The sequence below is a fragment of the Sander lucioperca genome, chromosome 15 (genome assembly GCF_008315115.2).
Source record: "Sander lucioperca isolate FBNREF2018 chromosome 15, SLUC_FBN_1.2, whole genome shotgun sequence".
NCBI lineage: Eukaryota > Metazoa > Chordata > Actinopteri > Perciformes > Percidae > Sander > Sander lucioperca.
The window spans coordinates 10,818,590-10,839,639 of record NC_050187.1 but is presented as its reverse complement, the minus strand read 5'-3'; the positions used below and the strand labels follow the sequence as shown (position 1 = coordinate 10,839,639).

The 21,050-nt window shown below is 42.4% G+C and overlaps 2 protein-coding genes across 8 annotated transcripts; both read left to right on the top strand.

Annotated features, from left to right (window-relative positions):
• The first annotated feature begins 42 nt into the window (after window positions 1–42).
• On the top strand, window positions 43–8,392 carry LOC116039429 (leucine-rich repeat-containing protein 27). Of its 6 annotated transcripts, none has more exons than XM_035991940.1 (13): window positions 53–143; window positions 871–896; window positions 928–1,038; window positions 1,078–1,146; window positions 1,317–1,447; window positions 1,769–1,827; window positions 2,166–2,318; window positions 4,037–4,232; window positions 5,807–5,947; window positions 6,292–6,391; window positions 7,030–7,127; window positions 7,925–8,045; window positions 8,149–8,392. In XM_035991940.1, the coding sequence occupies exons 2-13, from the start codon at window positions 879–881 to the stop codon at window positions 8,260–8,262; spliced, it is 1,311 nt and encodes a 436-aa protein (XP_035847833.1). In that variant the 5' UTR covers window positions 53–143; window positions 871–878; the 3' UTR covers window positions 8,263–8,392. The 6 variants fall into 6 exon arrangements, with proteins under 6 accessions (XP_031140143.1, XP_035847833.1, XP_035847832.1 ...); XM_035991939.1 differs by lacking the exon at window positions 53–143 and adding an exon at window positions 452–657; XM_035991938.1 differs by lacking the exon at window positions 53–143 and adding an exon at window positions 452–657 and having other exon boundaries at window positions 928–1,146.
• Window positions 8,393–8,959: 567 nt separating this feature from the next.
• On the top strand, window positions 8,960–20,581 carry pwwp2b (PWWP domain containing 2B). 2 transcript variants are annotated; one of them, XM_031284278.2, is made up of 3 exons: window positions 8,960–9,474; window positions 11,685–13,409; window positions 19,984–20,581. In XM_031284278.2, exons 1-3 carry the CDS (start codon window positions 9,335–9,337, stop codon window positions 20,018–20,020), a joined length of 1,902 nt encoding a protein of 633 aa, XP_031140138.1. In that variant the 5' UTR covers window positions 8,960–9,334; the 3' UTR covers window positions 20,021–20,581. The 2 variants fall into 2 exon arrangements, with proteins under 2 accessions (XP_031140138.1, XP_031140139.1); XM_031284279.2 differs by having other exon boundaries at window positions 8,963–9,474; window positions 11,685–13,413.
• Window positions 20,582–21,050: the final 469 nt, after the last annotated feature.

Below are 21,050 nucleotides of genomic sequence, written 5' to 3'. Positions count from 1 at the left end.
TACCTGGAAGCTACCCACTAGTATTCTGACTAACTTGACACTTGTGAGAGTAGTGTGACAGTTGCTGGCTAGTGACTGTAGTCGACGTAGCCCTGTATCACCGACTGTCATGCATATCAACACATAAGGACCAGCCTCTGTAGGTAAGCCAGGATAGCTCAGTACAATAAGGGGCTTCCATCGCTTGTTACCAGCAAAGAACTGATGCTATCCTCCAGCCCAATGAACCTCAGTGAATTATTCCACAATCTCATTAGGAAATGGATGGGTGGTGCCTGTTCACTGAGGGGGAAAAAAAAGATTTGGTCTTCAACATGCACACTAGGTTCGCTTGCTCTTTTACACTGCACATTATAGAGTACCTATGGCGTTGTTCAATGTCTTTGGCATGTGACCTGCTCACATTTACGAAGTATATTCGTTTTTACATATCAAAATAATCTCTGGTTGATACATTGTGGATGCAGCTTTTCGCCTTGTTTGCACGTGGACGGTTGCCGTAGTTTGTGTTGACCTCGTTGCCATGGTTACGACGTCGAATTGGTGAAGCGGTATGTAAAAGTTAGCATGGCATTTTGCTATGTCATATTGTTTCGTTCACACTTCGTACACTGAGTCGCGTTCACAAGCTACGAAGTATGTTTATTCAAATTCCAGGTAAGCCAATAGGGCAGTTGTGCAAGTAGTTTTAACTGTTTGCTAATCTTAGCTAACGTTAACGTTAGGCTGCAGCAGTGAAGGAATTGCTAACACCAGCTTGTAGGCAAGTTAAAATCCCGCGTGAAAGACGAAAACTTGTCCATTGAATGTGATACTTGTGTGAGACTAACGTTACATGTTTGTTTGTTTTTTCTCCATTTGCAGACACAGGGAGTAAAATGCCAATGCAAAAAGACATTTGAACACCCTGAACAATGGTCTGTGTACACTGAACATCTCAGCACCACCTCTACAATGTCTTCCCCAGAGAAGGAGCTAAGTTTTGTCTTTGGGAACAGTGTTGTCAAACGACAGACTCCCCACATTCTGCCTGAGGATGCAGAGGCACAGGAGCACCCTGAATATTACTTAACAGAGACATTATGTCTGAGCAGAACTCAGCTGAAACATGTTGCAGACAGTATTTTGAAAAATAGCACACTAAAGGTCAGTTTGGACTTCATTTGTCAACCTCTACCCACCTATGCTGCAGGGGGTTTCAAGCAAGAAATCAGTCACGCATCCAGTACATTAGGCCAACAATTTTGATATATTATTATTATTTTTCTTCTAATGCATTATCGATTCATTCTAATTGCTCATTGTGTCATCTTCAGTATTTATATCTTGAAGGCAACCACATATCCAGTATCCCAGATTCAATGTTTATCAGCTTGCCCAACCTCCTGTGGCTGGACCTCAGAAATAACCAAATTGCATCGCTCCCTGCTGAAATTGGCTTGCACAGGTAGGAGACTTATGCAACTGCTCTTTGAAATGTATGCAGATTTATTCCAAACCCGTAGGCCGCCATGGGAGTACAGTATGTTTCTTTGTCACATTTCAGAACATTTAGACATTTAGAACATTTAGATAAGATCTTTTTTTTCTATTTTAGAGTTCGGTTCACTAGCATATGCTCTGGAAATCAAATTCCTGATTCAAAAGCGTGGCAAAAATTACATTCTTTATGACTACTTTGTACAATTTACTTGTGTTCAGTTTAGGACAAACGTGTCAAGACATAGCCCTTGCCATCATCTAGCAATCTGTGATGTCATTCATGTAGATCTCTGAAAACAATACTGCTGGAAGGAAACCCCATCTCAGAACTTCCACCAGAGTTGGGTGAGTTGAGTTCAGTCAACTTTACCAGCATGCAATGTCTCTGTTCTTTGAAGCTGTTTTCAATAAGCCTCACTGGCAGCAAATGCTAGATTACATGAACTGAATAACTAGTAGTTATTATTAGAAATAATACACAGTAGATGTTTGCTTTCCTCTTAGCTGTTGTAACTCCAACTGTTGCTAATACACTGATGCTTCCATGTACAGTACATTTATGTTGGAAACCAATACATTTACAGTATGTAAGACTCTTCTACTGATGTAATCATTGTAAATCATTCTTAAAAAGAGTCTGTGAAAATAGTTCTAAGGGATTCTTTGTTGTCCATTTTCCCCAGGAAATGTGATTACCCTCAAAGGCCTGAACCTAAGGAATTGCCCCATCAGTTTCCCTCCACAAGACATTGTGAACCAAGGGCTCCAGAGGATCCTCCAGTACCTCAGGAGTGCTATGGCTAGTCGGCCCGTGAGCATGAGAAGGAGCCCCTCAGGTGAATCAAAGGCACCATAAAGGTGCTGTAGGTAGGATTGGGAAGATCCAGGACTTAGCCAAAAAATGTGAACATCGACAACTTCTCAGTCCCTCCCCCCTTTCCGCTAAAGCCCAAAACTGTCTCCTAAGCCCCTCCCCCCACAAGGGAGAATGAATGCGTGTGCATGAGAAGTGATTGACACGCAGTTAGACACCCCCCCTGACCCTGATTGGTGCATCTGAACAGGGAGTGGTGGATTTTTGCAAATCGCACTACAGGCTGTAGGTGGTGCCAGAGGAGCCGGATTTTTTTTTTTTTTTAATTACCTGCTTCATGTAGTTCTACTGGAACATAGGGTCAGTTTCAGCAAATATGACAGAAAGTTAGTTTTATAAGTCTTACCTGCTGCACCTTTAACTTTGAACAGTGCAGCAGCAAGGTGTTCAATATGCACGTGCATTCTTGCCATCTGCTCTTTTTGTCAAAGATAGGACGGCTGGCCACAAAAATAGCTCCTTGCCCTGGTGCCACTTCACTGGTGTGACTTCTGTTCCCTTGGAGACAGGGCGTCCGGGGAGGACGCCCCCCCTCCCGCCCGGTGTTCCAGCTCTGTAATATTTTTAGCCAGATGAAAGTGATCGATAACCTGTGGGCTCTAAACAGGAGCTCTCTGTCACTACGCACTGTCTGGAGGTAATCACTGTGAGAAGCCCGAGACAGCCCTCCACAGGAGAGGCTGCTGCTGCACAATGAGCAGAGCCAAACCCCTCAATCAAACCATTTATGTCCCTGTCTACAAGGTTATTAACCAAGACACGTCTCCAGGGGGAAATCTCCTTTCTTTTCATTGGTTCAGAGTATAAGTTTAGATAAATACAGTATCTCACAAAAGTGAGTACAGCCCTCACATTTTAGTAAATATTTCATTATATCTTTCAATGGGACAACACTGAAGCAATTGCACTTTGCTACAATGTAAGTATTAAGTGTACAGCTTGTATAACAGTGTAAATGTGCTGTCCCCTCAAAATAACTCAACACACAGCCATTAATGTCTAAACCGCTGGCAACAAAAGTGAGTACACCCCTATGTTAAATTCCCATAGAGGCAGGCAGATTTTGATTTTTAAAGGCCAGTTATTTCATGGATCCAGGATACTATGCATCCTGATAAAGTTCCCTTGGCCTTTGGAATTAAAATAGCCCCACATCATCACATACCCTTCACCATACCTAGAGATTGGTATGGTGCTGTACACTTAATACTTTACACTGTAGCAAAGTGTAATTTCTTCAGTGTTGTCCCATTAAAAGATATAATAAAATATTTACTAAAATGTGAGGGGTGTACTCACTTTTGTGAGATACTGTATATGTATCATTCATTTACATACTGCATTGTCAACCCTTTTCAGCTGCAATAATGTGGAATATTTAGCCTGAGTCTAGTTTTCCTACGTGTGGCTAAAAGTTACATTCAGCCCCTTAGAGCCACATCTTCTGCCCTGCAGTAAGAAGGGAACATTTGACCTGCTATTATTAGTTATGTGAATTTCTTGGTAAAATGCTGACATATCTTTGCTGTAGTTGGAAAAGAACTCTGTATTCGATCAGTACTAATTCTCAATTCATCACGTGCTTCTACCAGCCACTGTAGCCGTAGCCAGCTGCGATTGTTGCCAGTATTGGCTGCCCCCATATTTCACTTGTAGCTGCCGTGGTTGTTTAATTGGTAGAGTTGCCAGTGGTGGAGAAGCTCCAGCTGTCAGAGCTGATGGGGTCCAGTATGGAGGAGCAGGATGATTCAGGGGACGAGCTGCAGAAGTTCATGGAGCTCAAACACAAGATGTTCCTGCTGGACAAAGCTGAGCTGGGCTCAACAGCACAGGGTGATAGAACACCAAAGTCACACCGTCTTCCTATTATCCAAAAGTAAGTAAAGGTGTTTGGATGAAAGGAATAAGAGATTTTGAAGTGAACATTGCTTTTCCTCTGTTATAGTTTGACATGTAAGGATATACAGTCATGTGAACAAATTAGGACACCCATGCTAAAGTTGACTAAAAAGAGGAATAAAAAAATCATCTTTAGGAAATTGATCTCAATGCCTTAATTATGATACATTAATCATTCACAAAGAAAATTGGTGTCCTTAAAAATTGGATTTTTCCTCATTGTTTTTAATTAAGGCATTAAGATCAATTTCCTAAAGATGATTTTTTTATTCCTCTTTTTAGTCATTTTAGCATGGGTGTCCTAATTTTGTCACATGACTGTATGCTTATTACCTTTTTATTTTTTTATAGATTATTTTGTTTGGCCATTTTAGGCCTTTATTTCCTCAGGACAGATGAAGACATGAAAGGGGAGAGAGAGAGGGGGAATGACGTGCAGCAAAGGGCCGCAGGTCGGAGTCGAACCCGCGGCCGCTGCATCAAGGAGTACACCTCTATATATGTGCGCCTGCTCTACCAACTGAGCTAACCCGGCCGCTACCTTTTTTATTTTTAAGAGTTAGAAGAGTATATCTGTACATTGAATACAAAGCCACAGCCAGTAGATGGTTAGCTTAGCATAAAGACTGGAAACAGGAGGAACCAGCACCTCTAAAGCTCACTTATTAATTCATTATATCTCGTTTGTTTAATTATTTCATACAAAAACGGAAGCAATTCACAATTTACGGGGGGGTTATGTGCCATGCCATTTCTTGCCAGGGACCAGTAATTTCCCATCGGTCTACGCTAGTTGCCTGACAAGTGGTCTTGGCCAAGAAATGCTCACATATAACCACCTGTAAAACAACAAATTGTCTTTTTTTTACACTCCAGTTTGTATACTGATTCAACAAATGAGATTCAGCATGTTAATGAGAGAGCTTCAAAGGTGCTGGTAGGTGGATTTTGTTGCCTTCGGACATTGCTAGGCTAGCTGTTTCCAGTCTTTATGCAAATCTAAGTTAGCTGGCTGCTGGCTTCAGCTTCGTATTTAACGGACAGAAATGAGAGTGGATCCTCTCATCTCTCTGCCAGAAAGCGAATAAGCGTCTTTCCCAAAATGTCAAGCTACTCCTTTGAAAAAAAAAAAAAAAAAAAAAAAAAGGATACAGGTTGGCCAGATACACATGAAATATATTTTACTGGGCACAGAGCGAACAAAACAACTACTCCTGCCATTGTTGTGCTACAGTGTATCTACAGCAAATATCTGTTGGGCATAAATCATTTTTCACCCCGATCAGATATACCGTGCAATGAAGTTTGAAATTGTTATTGGTAGGACAGAGGATGTGAATTTGTTTTGATTCAGTAGATAACCTTTGTGCTGAGATTTGGAGTTGTGTATGGCATCGTGCCTTGAAAAAAAGGATAGCAAAACCCTTCTTAATAATGATACTCTCCGCAGAGGGAACCAAGTGATAAAAAACCTCCCAGGCTATCTCCACTGGGACTCAGAGCTCAGTGGAGCAATAAAAATAAAGCATTTTGTTTCAATTTATTTGTCAGAAAAAAGGCAACTACTAAGGCTGGCATAATGCCCGAGCTCCCCCCGTTTGACACTCGGCATTGGAAGAGGCCAGAAGACAGGAAACAGGCTGCAATGAAAGAGCTGAAGGAGAAACAGGCTATTCTCGAGCAGAGAAAAAAGTAAGTTGATATAGTAGTAGTTCAGTATTATAAAATACACTATTCCACATCCTACTGCACTACGTTTTGACTATTAAATTACATTGGATGAATTGCACAGAACGTTCAGGCCGAGTAATACCAAAGGTCAGAATGTTGTTTCATAAAACAGGGCTATATTGTGTCTAATTGGCATTTGCCCAAGTGTCCGACAGTAGGGAATTCATACTATGTCCACAAGGTAAAGATAGAAAGAATAACCAATGTTTACAGACCCCTATGCAACCATTTAGATACAATAGCCCAATAACTATTTTCCTTGACATAGTTCTATTGCAATCCATTGTTATCTGGCTCTCCCATAGAAGCCAAGACACTCTTCGGAAGTGGCATACACAAGCCAAGACCACACAGGAGAAGTCTGAACACCAGCAGAAGAAGCGTGCAGAACAAAGAAACCAAGAGGTATGTGTGGAATAAAACACCTACATTTGCGCCTGCCAACCACGGGGGGGCAGCAGAACACCACCTCTGGAACATTGGGTCGGAAGACAATAACAATAAATATGATTAAACAAGAAAATGTCGATGCTAGTGAATGAGTTTTCAGGTAGCACTGCCAGAGTCAGTGCCAGTGATATTTAATGATGGTATTGAGGATGGTGCTGTTGAAGGCAGCAACATATGGCAGCGCTTGTGATGGAGTGTGCTGCATCAGTGATCACACAGCAGCAACAAATAGCTGTCAAAGCTGATGTATACATGCAGGCATGCACAAACTGTAGCTAGACAGACAGACAGACTGTGGATGGTTTCGAGTAATTTGACTGTCAGCTGCATTGCCATGCATACAGCTAAAGTGCAGTGTATAATGTTTGCATTCAACCAGCAACATCAGTGTAAATATTCACTGGAAAATATAGTAAAAGCCAACCCCATTTGGGTAATTTGACACATTAAAGCAATTATGCCGCTGCAGCTGTAGGCTGTGTTTGTAGGATGTGTCGCAACAGCTGTATCATCCTACATGGACACAAGCTCTGCACTCTAGAACAAAATGCTGCTGTAAATGATAATAAACATCCCCTCTCTCTCTGTTACAGGAAGCAAAAACAAATTCAAAAGCTGGTGTGGAGGACAGCAGTGATACTCGCCAGGGTCAGACATCCTGCGTGTCTATCCCAGATTGTGAGGAGACCAGGTAAATGGGAACTCTGGGGGTACAAAATACAGTTTACTCCAGACCTAAGAAGTAGTACACAACAACCTGAAACCTGAGCCAGTATGAGAATCACAATCAGGCTGTAGGCTTTGATGTTGTTGTATCAGTATGACTGGTACAGTAGCTTTGACACTGAATGCACAAAACACTGGGGACATCTTCCTGGTATTCAGTTCCAGCCTTCAACATCTCAAAGTTTAAAAAGTCCTCCCTAAAACTTGAATACTTCTCCATTACCTCCTTTGTGATGGGTACAGATTTGAAATCGATAAGGCATAATATGTTCATCTCATAGGTGTATCTGTTAAAAAAATAAAAAAAAGACTACTGTGATATTTTGGACATTTGGTCTGTACAACTTATACAGCGATACAGAACACCCTGAGCCATAGGGGTTCAGGGACAACAGGTCTTAAAGTATCCACCAAATGGCATTTTGCATTGTCTCCAATCGTGAGCCATGCAATGCAGGTGGAAGGCTAGAGACACCTAGTGGACAAAGAGAGATTGTACACCCATCATAGAACATCAGCAGTTTCTTTTGTTCTTCTTGAGCAGCATCACACCCCAAAACAGATGAACCAGATTAGATGGTACACCTTAGACTTTTCTGTTTTCATTGATAGAATAAATCTTAACTAAGAAGAGAACAATCACTCACAGGCTTGCATTTTTAATCAGTTGTCTACCAGACCTAAATGCTATGATAGCCTACCACTGGCCATACTTAGGCAACTAAATATTCAGTATGACATTTTGATCTGTATGGCCTCCAGGTCAGCCCGTGAGCTGGAGCGCCAGATACGTGCACGTGTCGAGAAGATGCAAGAGAGACGCAGGAATCCCAGGAGCACTAGCACAGAGCAGATGGCAGCAGCAGTGCAAGATGTGGAGGAGGTCAGTCCTATACCTTATTATTCACACAACTCATCTATATTGAACTCATAGGTTATTGATCTGAATTTGTTTTGTTTTTTTTTCTCCCCGCTTTGAATGACAGATGAGGAAGCTACAGGCTCGGCTTCTAGAGAGGAAGAGTAATCAAGGAAGAAATCTTGAAAATAGTTTCAATATCTTCACAGGAGACACCTGGCTGAGTTTCATTGACAAGTAACAGGAATTACAATGTCTGTTTGAGTTTCGTGGTATTAAATTCATACTCAAAATTCTTGTAAAGGCCTTTATGAATGACCATTGTAATGCTCATATCATAAAATAAAAACCACAGTGCTGTTACTGGGCAAGGGAGTGTTTTGAAATGTTCTTTATCCTAGACTTATGCAAGACACCCTCTCCATTATACCTCCATTTACCTTACCTTATTGTCATTTAGTACCTCAAATATGTACAAAGCAAGTATGGTACTGCCACTTATTTACTGTGTGAAATGAAGCTATTCAGTTGTTAAATGTTACATTGACTCACCAGACATATATCGATCATATTCCCTGTGTCAATTATAGAAAATACCACCACACAATGTCAGTTAAACAAGGCTTGAAATATAAGGGGAATACATTACAAATTGTAAAAGAAAGGTACACCTGACCTCAATCCACCCATCATTTATTTTCAGATCATGACCGACCTACCTTTTTAGGCTGACATAAATAATATAATTCAAATCAATAGTGGGTAGATTTGCAGCAGGGTACATTTAAAATAGGCTATGTAGCAAATTGAATGATCTAAGCTAGGGCATTTTAGCAAATAGCACATTTAATGCCGTTGTTAAAATATAACGAATTGTAGTTTAGATTGATGGCTGTATATGTTATGATGAGTATTTAGAGGTCCTATTTTGTCGAAATTCACGACCATATCTCTAACATCATGTTGGAAAATGCATCCATACATCCAAAACGCCATTAGTCTCTTGCTATGAAAAACGGAGACATCCCCGAGGTAAAAGTCGGCACTAATGAATGGCATATAACAAGTCGAAGTGAGACAGAGAGAGGGTAGGCCTTGTCTTGAGAGATTTCTGCTCCTCTAGCAAAGGGAGCGTGATGTCAGCGGTGGCAGTACTGTTGTAATTGACTTGGTGGGGGTGATGGCGTCATTTTATGCCCTGGTGTAGCCTCCTGCTCGAATAGCGAAGGGGAGACGGATCTTTAGCCGACGCGACCGTGGCTCCCTTGGCCGGGATCGAGCACCGCCGAGCCGGACACTACACGCCTGGAAACATGGAGGCTGTGGCCGAGGAGCTGCGGGCCGGCTCTCGGGTACCTGTCACTATCGATCAAATAGTTAACGATACACTGGTGGTGACGCTGACCTACCGAGAAAGAAGCTATACGGGGATATTACTTGATTGCGACAAAAAGTGAGTGTTATTTCGTGTGTTCCCTTTATGCATTTGTCTTTGAAATTAATTTGCTAAACTCAGGTACCGGCTAATCTACCTTTGATGCTAACGAGTCAAAGCTAGCTGGTAGCTAGCTATTAGCTGACTGGGCCTCCATACAAAAGACTCGTAGGTTATTGTAGCTGACAGGGTAGCTATCTCCTAGCTAGTCGGCTAATGGCAAACTGGTTTAATTTTAGCTCATAATTAGATGGTCACATACTTTATTTTACTATTGGGACATACTGTATGCCAAGATAGTGTCCCTATCTACAGAGAATGTTAATGACTTCTCTTGAACAATAACTAATGTCAACGGGTTCATCTATAGCTTATTGTTAGCCTAATCAAATACAGAGCAGCTAACACGTATTCAGTAAAAGGGTAACGTTAGGCCTTGGCTGAACAGTATTCTGTATATCAGTTATGTTTTGCCGTGTTTAAATACAAATAGATGTCCTTGCGTTGTGCAGTTTTCTGGAGTGATGATTCAAAAATACAGTTGCTGTTTTGAGGAATGGCTCTTCATAATCAGTCACTTTTGATCTGCACAAACAATGGAAAATGGCAATAAAGATACATGTTGGATTTGATGAATCTCTACTGTAATGCCTTTTCTTTCACCCTGGTTGTGATCAGATCCAGTGACCATCTTAGGCTCTGTACTTGACAAGAAAAGGCCCACTCTTGCCAGTTAACAAGAAAACACAATACTGTGCAGATGAGAAAACCTTCTCAGTAAAAATTGACATGTATCAGTGTCATGTCTTATCTGCCTCTTTTAGTGCGTGTGTCGCATGTAAGCCTTGTGTTTCCTTGGTGTGCACCTTAAAAGCCACTGGCTTCACACTATTTATAGACTAGCAGAATCAGTATCTGACTAGCTTTGCCCCTTAGTATGCTTAGATGGGTTTTTTTATGTGAGAGCTCAAGCTGGCCTGAAAATAACCCACCCAAATGGTAAAAGGCAGGCCTTGGAATAACTTCAAATAGGCCTATATTTCAGGCTTGTCACTGACAAAATTTGACTTCTTCCTTTTCAGCTCATGGAAATGTATTTCCTGTCATTGTCTCCCACAGGTTTGTTTTATGTCGTCGTCTAGGCCTATCATTCAGGCAGATCTCTGCATCTAGTTACACTGTACACACCGTGAAATGGCAACGGCACAGGGAATCATGGCTGGTCATATGCTGTGTCCTTGGACTGTGCTTAACTAGCACTGCCTGTTCCCTGACACAGCCGTGTTTGTGCCGTGTCAATCACTGTGCAGGCAAATATTTGGCTGCTTTAGGGGCACATGTAAAAAGGTGAGAGGAACACGCTACACCGGGAGACTTTTATTCGGAGGTGACTGCCAGGTACTTCTCCTTGGGGAGGAAAACGGGCTCCCCAAATGTGCACTAATTAATAATATCACCACCCATAAGCCCCGAATAGACACGGATGCAAAAACAAACTGAAATCTCCTGGCTCCTTCCCTACATCTCTGAATCCCGAGTGATTCATGGGATTGTTTTTGTTCAGTCTGATGTTGGGGAGGGGGGGGTTCCTGGGCATCCTGTAGTCTCTTTGTCTGCTGTCTCCTGACTAAAGCAGCACAGCCGTGTTACTGTTGCCTGCCAGATCTATACGTCTCCCTGGCACTTGGGCCTTCTTTGGACATGTTTGCTAGTCCTAGAGTATAAAAAAACAAAGCACACATAAAATCACTCAGAGAGTCAGTGATACTACTGCTCCATTTTTGTGGCCTAAGGCAGCAGGACAGCTCTCAGACCCCAACCCCCACACGTAAAGAATTTTTAGCATACAGGTGACAGAGAGAGTGGTATCAGTTTGTCCAGTCAAAGCAAAATAAATGGTAAAACAGGTTGTGTGGTAAGCCATCTACAGGGAAGGCTTTGAACAGCTTTGGGTGCTCTTTTTTTCTTTTGGCTTAATTGAAAAAGCAAGGTATTTGATTTGTGCTATCCCACAGGCCTTAAGTTATCTGACATGGTGAAATACAAGTGCGGCAGAACAGTATGTTCTTGTTGAGGAAATCTGTCAACAACAAAAAAAATTCAAGAAATGCTTGTCATGTGTAACAAGACTGTTTGTGTTGGCTTGCATAAACTTCACTGTAGCACTCTAGTGAAGCTCAGTGAGGCACACAGTTATTCATTTATTCTTTTCTCTTCTTCATTTTTAGGACTGGGCTATTCTGTCTACCAGATATCACAGCGAAACCTGGGGACTGCCCGATATCTACACGGGCTTGTGAAGTCCCAGAAGTTCTGAGTGAGGAGCCGGTTTCCAAATCTCCCAGCCAGGCTTCGTATAGACCAAAGGATGAAAACACTCTCCCAGAAATCAGCATACCTACTGCCCCTCTCCCCTGCCCTGTACCCACACCAGTGCCAGCTGGACAGACTCCTTACCCTCCTTATTTTGAAGGAGCCCCCTTCCCTCAGCCCTTATGGGTGCGCCACAGCTACAGCCAATGGGTACCTCAGCCCCCTCCGCGACCAATCAAAAGAAAGAAGAGGCGGTCACGAGAGCCGGGCCGCATGACCATGAGTACTATCCGTCTGCGGCCACGGCAGGTACTGTGTGAAAAGTGCAAGAACACACTGAATAGTGACGAGGACAGCAAAGATGGCATGAGCAACACTAAGACTTCACGAAAAGAGAATGCGCTACAGAGCGACGACGACGGCGATGACAAGGATACCCCCTCTAAGCTGTCGAGGAAATTGGATGTAGTTGCAACCAAGGACACTAAGAGACGTGAAAACGGCACCAGCCTTGACAGCAAGCGCCTCAGGAAGGACAAAAGGGGGGAAGCCGAAGGGGAAAAGTTCCCCGGAGCTGACGTTATCCCCCACAGTCCTGTCATAAAGATCTCCTACAGCACTCCACAGGGCAAGGGGGAGGTCATGAAGATCCCCGCGAGAGTCCACGGTTCAGTCAAGCCATTCTGCCCCAAACAACTGGTGCAGAATGGTGTGGGAGAAAATGGCAAGACGCCTTCTGATCCCACCAAGGAGCAACGGCACATTTTAGATGCCACCAGGTCTGGCCTCACCGTTTCCATTCCCAAACTCAAACTAACCCGGCCTTATACAACCGTGGGTCAGGACCTACCCTCTCCAAAGATCCACTTGAGACCCCCTCAGAGGGAAGGGGAGGAGAGTGTGGTCGAGTATGAGGCAGAACTCGTAGGAGGCGCCAGGAGACGAAGCCCCAGGGTTCCCGGTCCCTGCCTCCCCCACTCTGAAGACTCAGGGGAAGGTAAAAACTCCCTGGAGCTGTGGTCGGGGAGTTCAGGAGAGGAGGCGGAGCGCGGCCACAGCGACCTCACCCTTCTCATCAATTTCCGTAAGCGTAAAGCGGATTCTTCGAGCCTGTCGGTCTGCAGCAGCGACAGTCTTGATGAGTCCAAGTCCTTCAGCTCTGACGGCACCTCACCAGAGCTGTGCGATCTGGCCCCAGGTGAAGACCTGTCCGTAACCTCATCTTCTGTACCCTCACGGGAAGACTGCAAGACAGTGCCGCCGCTTACAGTGCGGCTTCACACCCGCAGCATGACAAAGTGTGTAACGGAAGAGGGTCACGCCGTGGCGGTGGGCGACATTGTGTGGGGGAAGATTCACGGCTTCCCCTGGTGGCCAGCACGCGTCCTCAGCATCAGCGGCATCCGCAAACAGGAGACGGCCAGTTGCGAGGCCCAGTGGCCCCAGGCCAAGGTGGCGTGGTTTGGCTCACCCACCACTTCCCAGCTCTCCGTTGCCAAACTGTCGCCCTTCAGGGAGCTCTTCAGGTCCCGCTTCAACCGCAAGAAGAAAGGGATGTACCGGAGAGCCATCCTGGAGGCAGCCAAGGCCGTGGGCCACATGGGCCCGGAGATTACATCGCTGCTTTCCCACGTTGACACGTAGGTTAGTTGACACAGTTAAGAGTACTGTTTTAGATAAATGTGCCTCTGTGCTTTCCAAGACTTAAAATAGGGCTGGGTAATGAATTGAAAATTGACCAAAACCTACATTATTTAACCCTCACCAGCCTAATTTAAGTAATGCCGGTATGTTTGATTCATTAACTCCTTCTGACAGGCTGTAGCTGCCCCCTTCACGGCACCTGAAAGTAAAACAACAAACCGTTTGGTGATTAACAAAGAGTGCCCAGGCTAACTCAGAAAACTACTTAAAGGAACACGCCGACTTATTGGGACTTTAGCTTATTCACCGTATCCCCCAGAGTTAGATAAGTCCATACTAGGGCTGTCAAACAATTACATTTTCTTAATCGCGATTAATCGTTGAATTTCTATAGTTAATCGCGATTAATCGCATGTTTTATCACATGATTAAAATTCTATTATTTTGCATTTCAGAACTGTTTTTAAGTACATATTAACAATGGAAAGCCGTTCTTACCAGTGTATCTTGATTGGGAATCAAATTAATGCAAAGAAAATTACTTTATGAACTTGATTTTAAGATTTGTATTTGTTTATTATATATTTAATCTAGTCACACATTTGTGACTAGAATTTGTGACACAGAATGAGGCACCGAAATCCGCGTTGCTATTCCTGCAGCAGCAGGATGTGTTACGAGGAAGTACGGCAAAATAGTAGCCTGTTAGGCACGACGCAAAGCCGAGTGAAGTGAAAATAAATTAATAAATGGCGGCATGCGATTAATACGATTTAAAAAAAAAAATAAATAAATAAATAAATAAAATAATAATCTCTGTCTGACTCACCCACCGCCTAGCTTAGCACAGATCCTGGAGGTAACCGGCTCCAACTAGCCTACTGCTCCCAGTAAGTGACAAAACAACGCCAACATTTTTCTATTTACATGTTGTCATTTGTATAGTCACAGCGTGTATAATTAACGTCACATGAGACACAGCCATCTTCTAACTGTATACATACTGGGAACTATATTCTCAGAAGACGAAGCAGTGCTACTTCTTCTTGGGCGGAGTGATTTGCTCACAGCACCTGAGAAGCCCCGTGGTGAGGAGCAGAGAGTAGCAGTGCTTCGCCTTTCTGAGAATATAGTTCCCAGTTTGTATACGGTTAGAAGATGGCTGTGTCTCATGTGACCTTGTTATTTGTACACGCTGTGACTATACAAATCACAACATGTAAATAGGAAAATGTTGGCATTATTTTGTCACTTATTGGGAGCAGTAGGCTAGATGGAGCCGGTTACCTCCAGGATCTGTGCTAAGCTAGGCTAGTGGTGGGTGCGTCAGACAGAGTTACAACACGCACGGAGATGAGAAGGGTATGTAGGGACTTATCTAACTCTGGGGGATACGGTGAATAAGACAAAGTCCCAATAAGTCGCTGTGTTCCTTAAGTGTTGGAAAAAAAATGTCAACAGGGCAGATGTGGAAGAGCTGGCACAAAAGCTAGATGCCATCTCGGTGGTGTGCACACTTGGGCCTTAGTAAACCTGATACAGAGCAAAACAAAGCGTAATGCAAATGCTGTTGGGAAATAGCTGCGGCTACAAAAGGAAGCACTAGCAATTTGCTCCGTCAGCTGATGACATGCAATATGAAGTGTGTATGGCCCAGAAGAAAAGATGCAGCAGTCTATTACACAGGCATTTGCAGGGATCTGGACTTATATTTATTTAAGGTGGCCCTAATTAAAGAAATAACCTAATGCATCTCTTTTTTTTTTTAATCATTAAACATACAGTATGCATAGGATGCAGTGGCCCGACTGTCTTAACTAAGAGATATGAAACTTAAGGTGTACTTTGAACCTAATAAAGGACAACCTGGCTTTGCAGTTGGGGTTGAAATGTGACCGCGTGTTATCCAATCGGAACCCAGTATCAAATTTAACGAAAATTTGAAAGTAACTTAAAGTCTCAGGACTGCGGAGAGATTCAGATGAAATGTCAAGGCTGAAGAGCCAGAAACAGATTTTGAGTGCCATTCTAATTCATTCATTCATTCCTAAATAAACTTTTGTCAGATGAGCTCATTATACATGGTAACAAATAAAAAATACATTTAAAAAAAAGTGTAGCAGCAGAGGATATGAAATTTTGATTCAATATTTATCATACACATTGAAATAACAGTTGGAGTCTCCTCGTCGTTTACGAGCTACTTGATCCAAATAAGAAGCTGCTGATTCCAAACTATAACGTCGATCAGCTTCAGTTATTGATATGATGTGAATGGAAGTTCAACTGGGATGTTCTGACTCCTGAAACTGATGGGACGCCATAAGCCAGATCGTTTTACTGGAGAAGTTGTATCACTGTTGCCTGATATCAGACAGAACCGTCAACTTGTTGGGCTCTGTTTCCATCTTTAGTCTGACATTGCCTCCACTCTAACCGATTTCTGTTTGACCTAACCTATCACTACAGACCCACGTATCCACCTTAATCTAAGGCCATTTTAAGTCTAACCCTATTGCTTAGCCAAGCCAGCATAGAGCTGGGCAATATATCGATATTATATATATCGTGATATGAGACTAGATATTAGATTTTGGATATAGTAATATCGTGATGTGGCATACGTGTTGTCTTTTACTGGTTTTACAGGCTGCATTACAGTAAAGTGATGTCATTTTCTGAACTTACCAGACTGTTCTAGCTCTTCTATTATTTGCCTTTACCCACTTAGTCATTATATCCACATTACTGATGATTATTTATCAACAATCTCATTGTGTAAATATTTTGTGAAAGCACCAATAGTCAACGCTACAATATCGTTGTTGTATCGATATCGAGGTATTTGGCCAAAAATATTGTGATATTTGATTTTCTCCATATCGCCCAGCCCTATGTCAGCATACTGGTTTTGCCCGGGGTTTTAAGAGTGGAGCGGATCGAAGTACAAACCGAAAACTACAAAAACACTTTGGGTTGCTTCCCTCACAAATAATCTTTGGCTGATTACAGACAGCGGCTTGCAGAGAGCCCTCAAACCAGACGACAGGCACGTTTTTATTTTTGGTTTATGCGTACTCCCTAAATGAACATTAATAAGCGGCAGCTGATATGACCGGCCGCGATCACCCGTGAAAGTGACGGTCAGTGCTGGTGGAAAAATGAGAAACTGCTACCTGAATGTTTTGTACACTGCTCTTTGCTACTAAGAGAGCCGAGAGAGGGGGGGAGACAAAAAAAAAAAAAAAGATATTCTAACATTTGACTTTAGCCAATGTGTAATTTGCCAGCTCAGGTGTCAGACGTCAGAGTTACACACGCTCGACATGTTCACACTGTAAAACCCTGATATCCTCATGGCATTCCATCCCCTAAAATACCCTGCAGGTTGAATGAGACACCATAAAGGTGTTATTCACATTTCCTTAAAATGTTCCTCACTTCGGTAGAGACGCAAAGAATCCTAATCTTCAGCGATTAGCAAGACGTTCACTGCAAGGACCAAGTGGGTTTGTAAAGGTATCATTCTCATCACTGAGTTGTGAATACATTACGCAGCCCTATTCTTAAACGTCTTTTAAAATAGCTTAATTGATGGTGTTGATTTTAAACCTTGGGGTAGAGGGGGGGTGCTGAGTGAACATCATTCTGCATCAACCTGCTTATTTAAACAAATATTTAGTTCTGCCGTGCCAGCCGAGGGACGCCAGCCACATTTCTGTCATGAAAGAGTTGCTGTGTTCAAAGCAGCACGACAAACATTAATACTAGCTTTATAGCAGCCACAGGCTGCCCCGCTTTAACTTTCAACAGGAACAGCTTGGTAAAATGGCCACCAAATAGACAGTACTGCTTTAGCACAATTAACCCTTGTGTTGTCTTCCCTTCAACCTTGAAAAAAAGGTTGAAGGGACGTTTTTGACGCCTTTTTTTTCACCGTTTGTTTTTGCTTTTTCCCAACGTTTTTAAAAATTTTCTTCTACACATTTTCAGCGCTTATTTCTACGTCCCATATTTTCTGATATAAAACAAAAATTTAAAACAGGTCATTGTGACCCGAAGTCAACACAAGGGTTAAAGGAGAAATCCGGTGCAAAATGAGCCAAAGGGTTAATAACACGTGTACCGAGTCGACCGTTCTCTGGGATATGTTTTCATGCTAATCGAATGTGACCAGTTTTAGCCCAAACCGCTAATAGCACCACACTTCCACGGTAGCATAATGAGGGTCTCTACATGTAAACCCAAGCATTGAGAACTTTGTAAGTGTACAGACAGTTTATTAAAAAGATAGTTTAGAAAGACAGTAGTGTTCACGTATACAGGCAGGCGCCATCTTGGGAAAACGGTCACGACCAGTCGAACGACGAACGCTGTGTAACCAGTAACCAGTAACATAGCTCAAGCACGGCGTTCGTCGTTCGACTGGTCGTGACCGTTTTCCCAAGATGGCGCCCGCCTGTATGTACGGTCTAGGGCTGGGCGATATGGAGAAAATGAAATATCACGATATTTTTGACCAAATACCTCGATATCGATACCAATATTCAATAATATCAATATTGTAGTGTTGACTATTGGTGCTTTCACAAAATATTTAAACAATGAGATTGTTGATAAATAATCATCAGTAATGTGGATATAATGACTAAGTGGGTAAAGGCAAATAATAGAAGAGCTAGAGCAGTCTGGTAAGTTCAGAAAATGACATCACTCTATGTAATGCAGCCTTTAAAACCAGGAAAAGACAACACTTGTGCCATATTATGATATCCAAAATCTAAGACGATATCTAGTCTCATATCACGATATCGATATAATATCAATATAATATTGATATATTGCGCAGCTCTACTACTGTCTTTCTAAACTATCTTTTTAATAAACTGTCTGTACACTTACAAAGTTCTCAATGCTTCGGTTTACATGTAGGGACCCTCATTATGCTACCGTGGAAGTGTGGTGCTATTTTGAGCCTTGTTAGTGGTATAGAAATAGCGATTTCTTTTTACTTTCCTCGAGCGCCAACGACTAGCGTTATAAGCTAATTAGCGGTTTGCCCTAAAACTGGTCACATTCAATTAGCATGAAAACAAATCGCAGAGAACGGTCGACTCGGTACATATGTGTTATTAACCCATAGGTTCATTTTGCACCGGATTTCTCCTTTTAATGCAGTTCAAAGTGCATGAAAATAGGTTTTCTGTTATTCCTCAAAAGCATCAAGCACAAATCATACTGGGGCTATGCCAAGCTTGTTCCCCTGGTGTCCCAGTGCATTTTTCCCCGTGTAGCCAAGCAGCCGGCCCTCAACACCACACTTAAAGGTTAAATATTGTCTTTTGATTGATATGAGGGGACAGACCGGCTTCTCCCAACCCTTCTGTTTACTCTGTTATGGGCTCTGTAGCCAAGAAGAGGTTGCAGGGTTCAACGTTAAGGTTTTTTTCCACTTGAAGAAGAAAAACGACTTGCCCAAAAGTCAATTTTTACTGGCCCGCATACAATTTTGTTTTTATTAATAACGGCCAAAACTAAAGTCAATTGTTAACACATCATGAACAGTGTCCTAGATGAGTTAAAGTTCATACTGTAAGCTATATTCTCAACTATAACCAACGGTTGGTTATAGTTGAAAAGGAAAGGAAATGTCAGAAGAAAACTGCACTTTAAAATGCAACTGTCCTTCTTTTAGTGGTGCCTTTTTTATATTCAACTCATTGTTCAGTCTGTTCAGTCAAAAGAATGTTGGAAATGATTTCCTTTTTGTATTTTAGCAGAATACTGAAAGCAGAGTTTGTTCAACAACGTTATCGCATATTCCCTCGTATCGTGCAGCCCTACTACAGTAGCCAAGAAGATTGTTGGGTGTAGTTGAGAATATAGCCTACACAGTTAACCCTCCTGTTGTCATCGGGTCAGATTTGTCCCATTTTCAAAAAAGTTTCTTCATCAGAAATGTGGCTTCTATAAAACCATTACTTTTCACAAGTCAAATGAATTATCAGTTCACTTCTTTCATTGAATGTGGGTGTTTTATTCGAATTTAAATGATTTGGAAAAAAATAAAATATAAGAACGTTAAATTAAAAAGTGGTAAAAATGGCAACAAAAAAAAAAATACAGAAGAAAATCGACAAAACATTGGAAAAAGTGAAAAAAAACAAAAACGAAACGAGACCAAAAACATTGAAAACATTTTAAATTCCGACCCAGAAAAACAAAAAGTTGCACCGCCGACGGGAAGACAACACAAGGGTTAAGGAGTTAAGACAGGCCTTTATTTGGTATGGTACTGTTTTTCCAGAGCTCATAAAGGGAAGCGTGTTTCTTGCTCTGTCAGCTACACGGAGGTTTCAGCAGGCTGGAAAAGGACCTGATGTTCACTTCCCACTGATAACTACCATGACATGTTGATGTGTGTGTATATATATATGTGTATATATATGTATGTGTGTGTGTATGTGTATGTGTGTGTATATATATATATAAAATGACCTGCCTTGTTTGCTCATAGTCTTTACTTTGTGCTCTTTCTCCCCCCCTCCTTTCTTTTCCTCTTGTTTACAGGCTGAGGACTGAAGAGAGGTCTCCAAGGTTTTTCTGAATTCTCAGACTGTGTCATCAAGTCCCAGGAGGGAGTACGTGCGGTTGCCACGGCTACTATTTATACGCCGTTATTTTATTTTTATTTTTTTCTTCCTTTTTTTCCCCCCCCACCACAAGGCTGGTTGAAAAATGGCCGCCAAGGTGGAGTGTTTTTGAAGACTGAATAAGGATGCATAAAAAAAAAAAAAAGAGAGGAGGAAAAAAAAAAAGGCCAGGCATCTCATGGTCTACTATGGACTGAACTATTCCTTTTTTTTAATTTTATTTTCTAGATTTAATCATTTCGATAGAGCCGAATAACGACACTACAAGGATCCAAATGTATTTATTATCTGTCATGGTTTATTATGATCCACCCTTCTACTACACTCTCGCAAAAAAAAAAAAAAAAAACCCAACCTCCCAGTCTGCTGCTGTCATTATCACGGTCTGCGCCGCTGATGTGTTCGCTGCGAGGTCTGGCTCGTTCCGGCCAGAAGAAGCCGCCGGCATCTTCAAACCAACACCCCCCTGCCGCCCCACTTGGACACTAACCGCCTGACCGCGGTTTAACAAAAAAAAAGAGGGGTTACACTTTACGTGAAGGTATCTACATAAGAGTGACATGACACCGTCATGAACGTGTCATAAACATTTAACAAGTCATAAACGTTTATGACATAACGCGTCTGTCAGTAAGTGTCATTCGTTTTTTTGTCATGACAAGTTAGAGTTAGGGCGCTGACACACCAACCCGATTCTCGTTCTGGCGAGGTCGGTGACTCGAGTCTGTTCGGTGTGTTCCGTGCCGTCGTCCGTCCGAGGAGCCGTCGGCCTTCGTTTTGGCCGACCCGACACGCTCAGTCGGAGACAGGGCAGTCGGGACTCCGGAAATGGCGAGCGGGATGAGCCTCTCAAAATCTGACGAAAATCTTTTAAAACTGACCTTTGTCGATCTGAAGTGAAGACAGATTCAGCAACCGCACGGCCCATTTCTCGCTTAAAATGTTTTTCAGAAACCCGTTTCGGTGAACTACTTTTAGTACAAT

Excerpts from the sequence above, each read along its gene's own strand:
- LOC116039429 (XM_035991938.1), top strand. Across the intron at positions 1,448-1,768 it reads GCTGAAATTGGCTTGCACAG|ATCTCTGAAAACAATACTGC; the intron begins GTAGGAGACTTA and ends TCATTCATGTAG. Across the intron at positions 6,392-7,029 it reads CAGAACAAAGAAACCAAGAG|GAAGCAAAAACAAATTCAAA; the intron begins GTATGTGTGGAA and ends TCTCTGTTACAG.
- pwwp2b (XM_031284278.2), top strand. The coding sequence starts at position 9,335 with ATGGAGGCTGTGGCCGAGGAGCTGCGGGCCGGCTCTCGGGTACCTGTC. Across the intron at positions 9,475-11,684 it reads TTACTTGATTGCGACAAAAA|GACTGGGCTATTCTGTCTAC; the intron begins GTGAGTGTTATT and ends CTTCATTTTTAG. Across the intron at positions 13,410-19,983 it reads CTGCTTTCCCACGTTGACAC|GCTGAGGACTGAAGAGAGGT; the intron begins GTAGGTTAGTTG and ends TCTTGTTTACAG.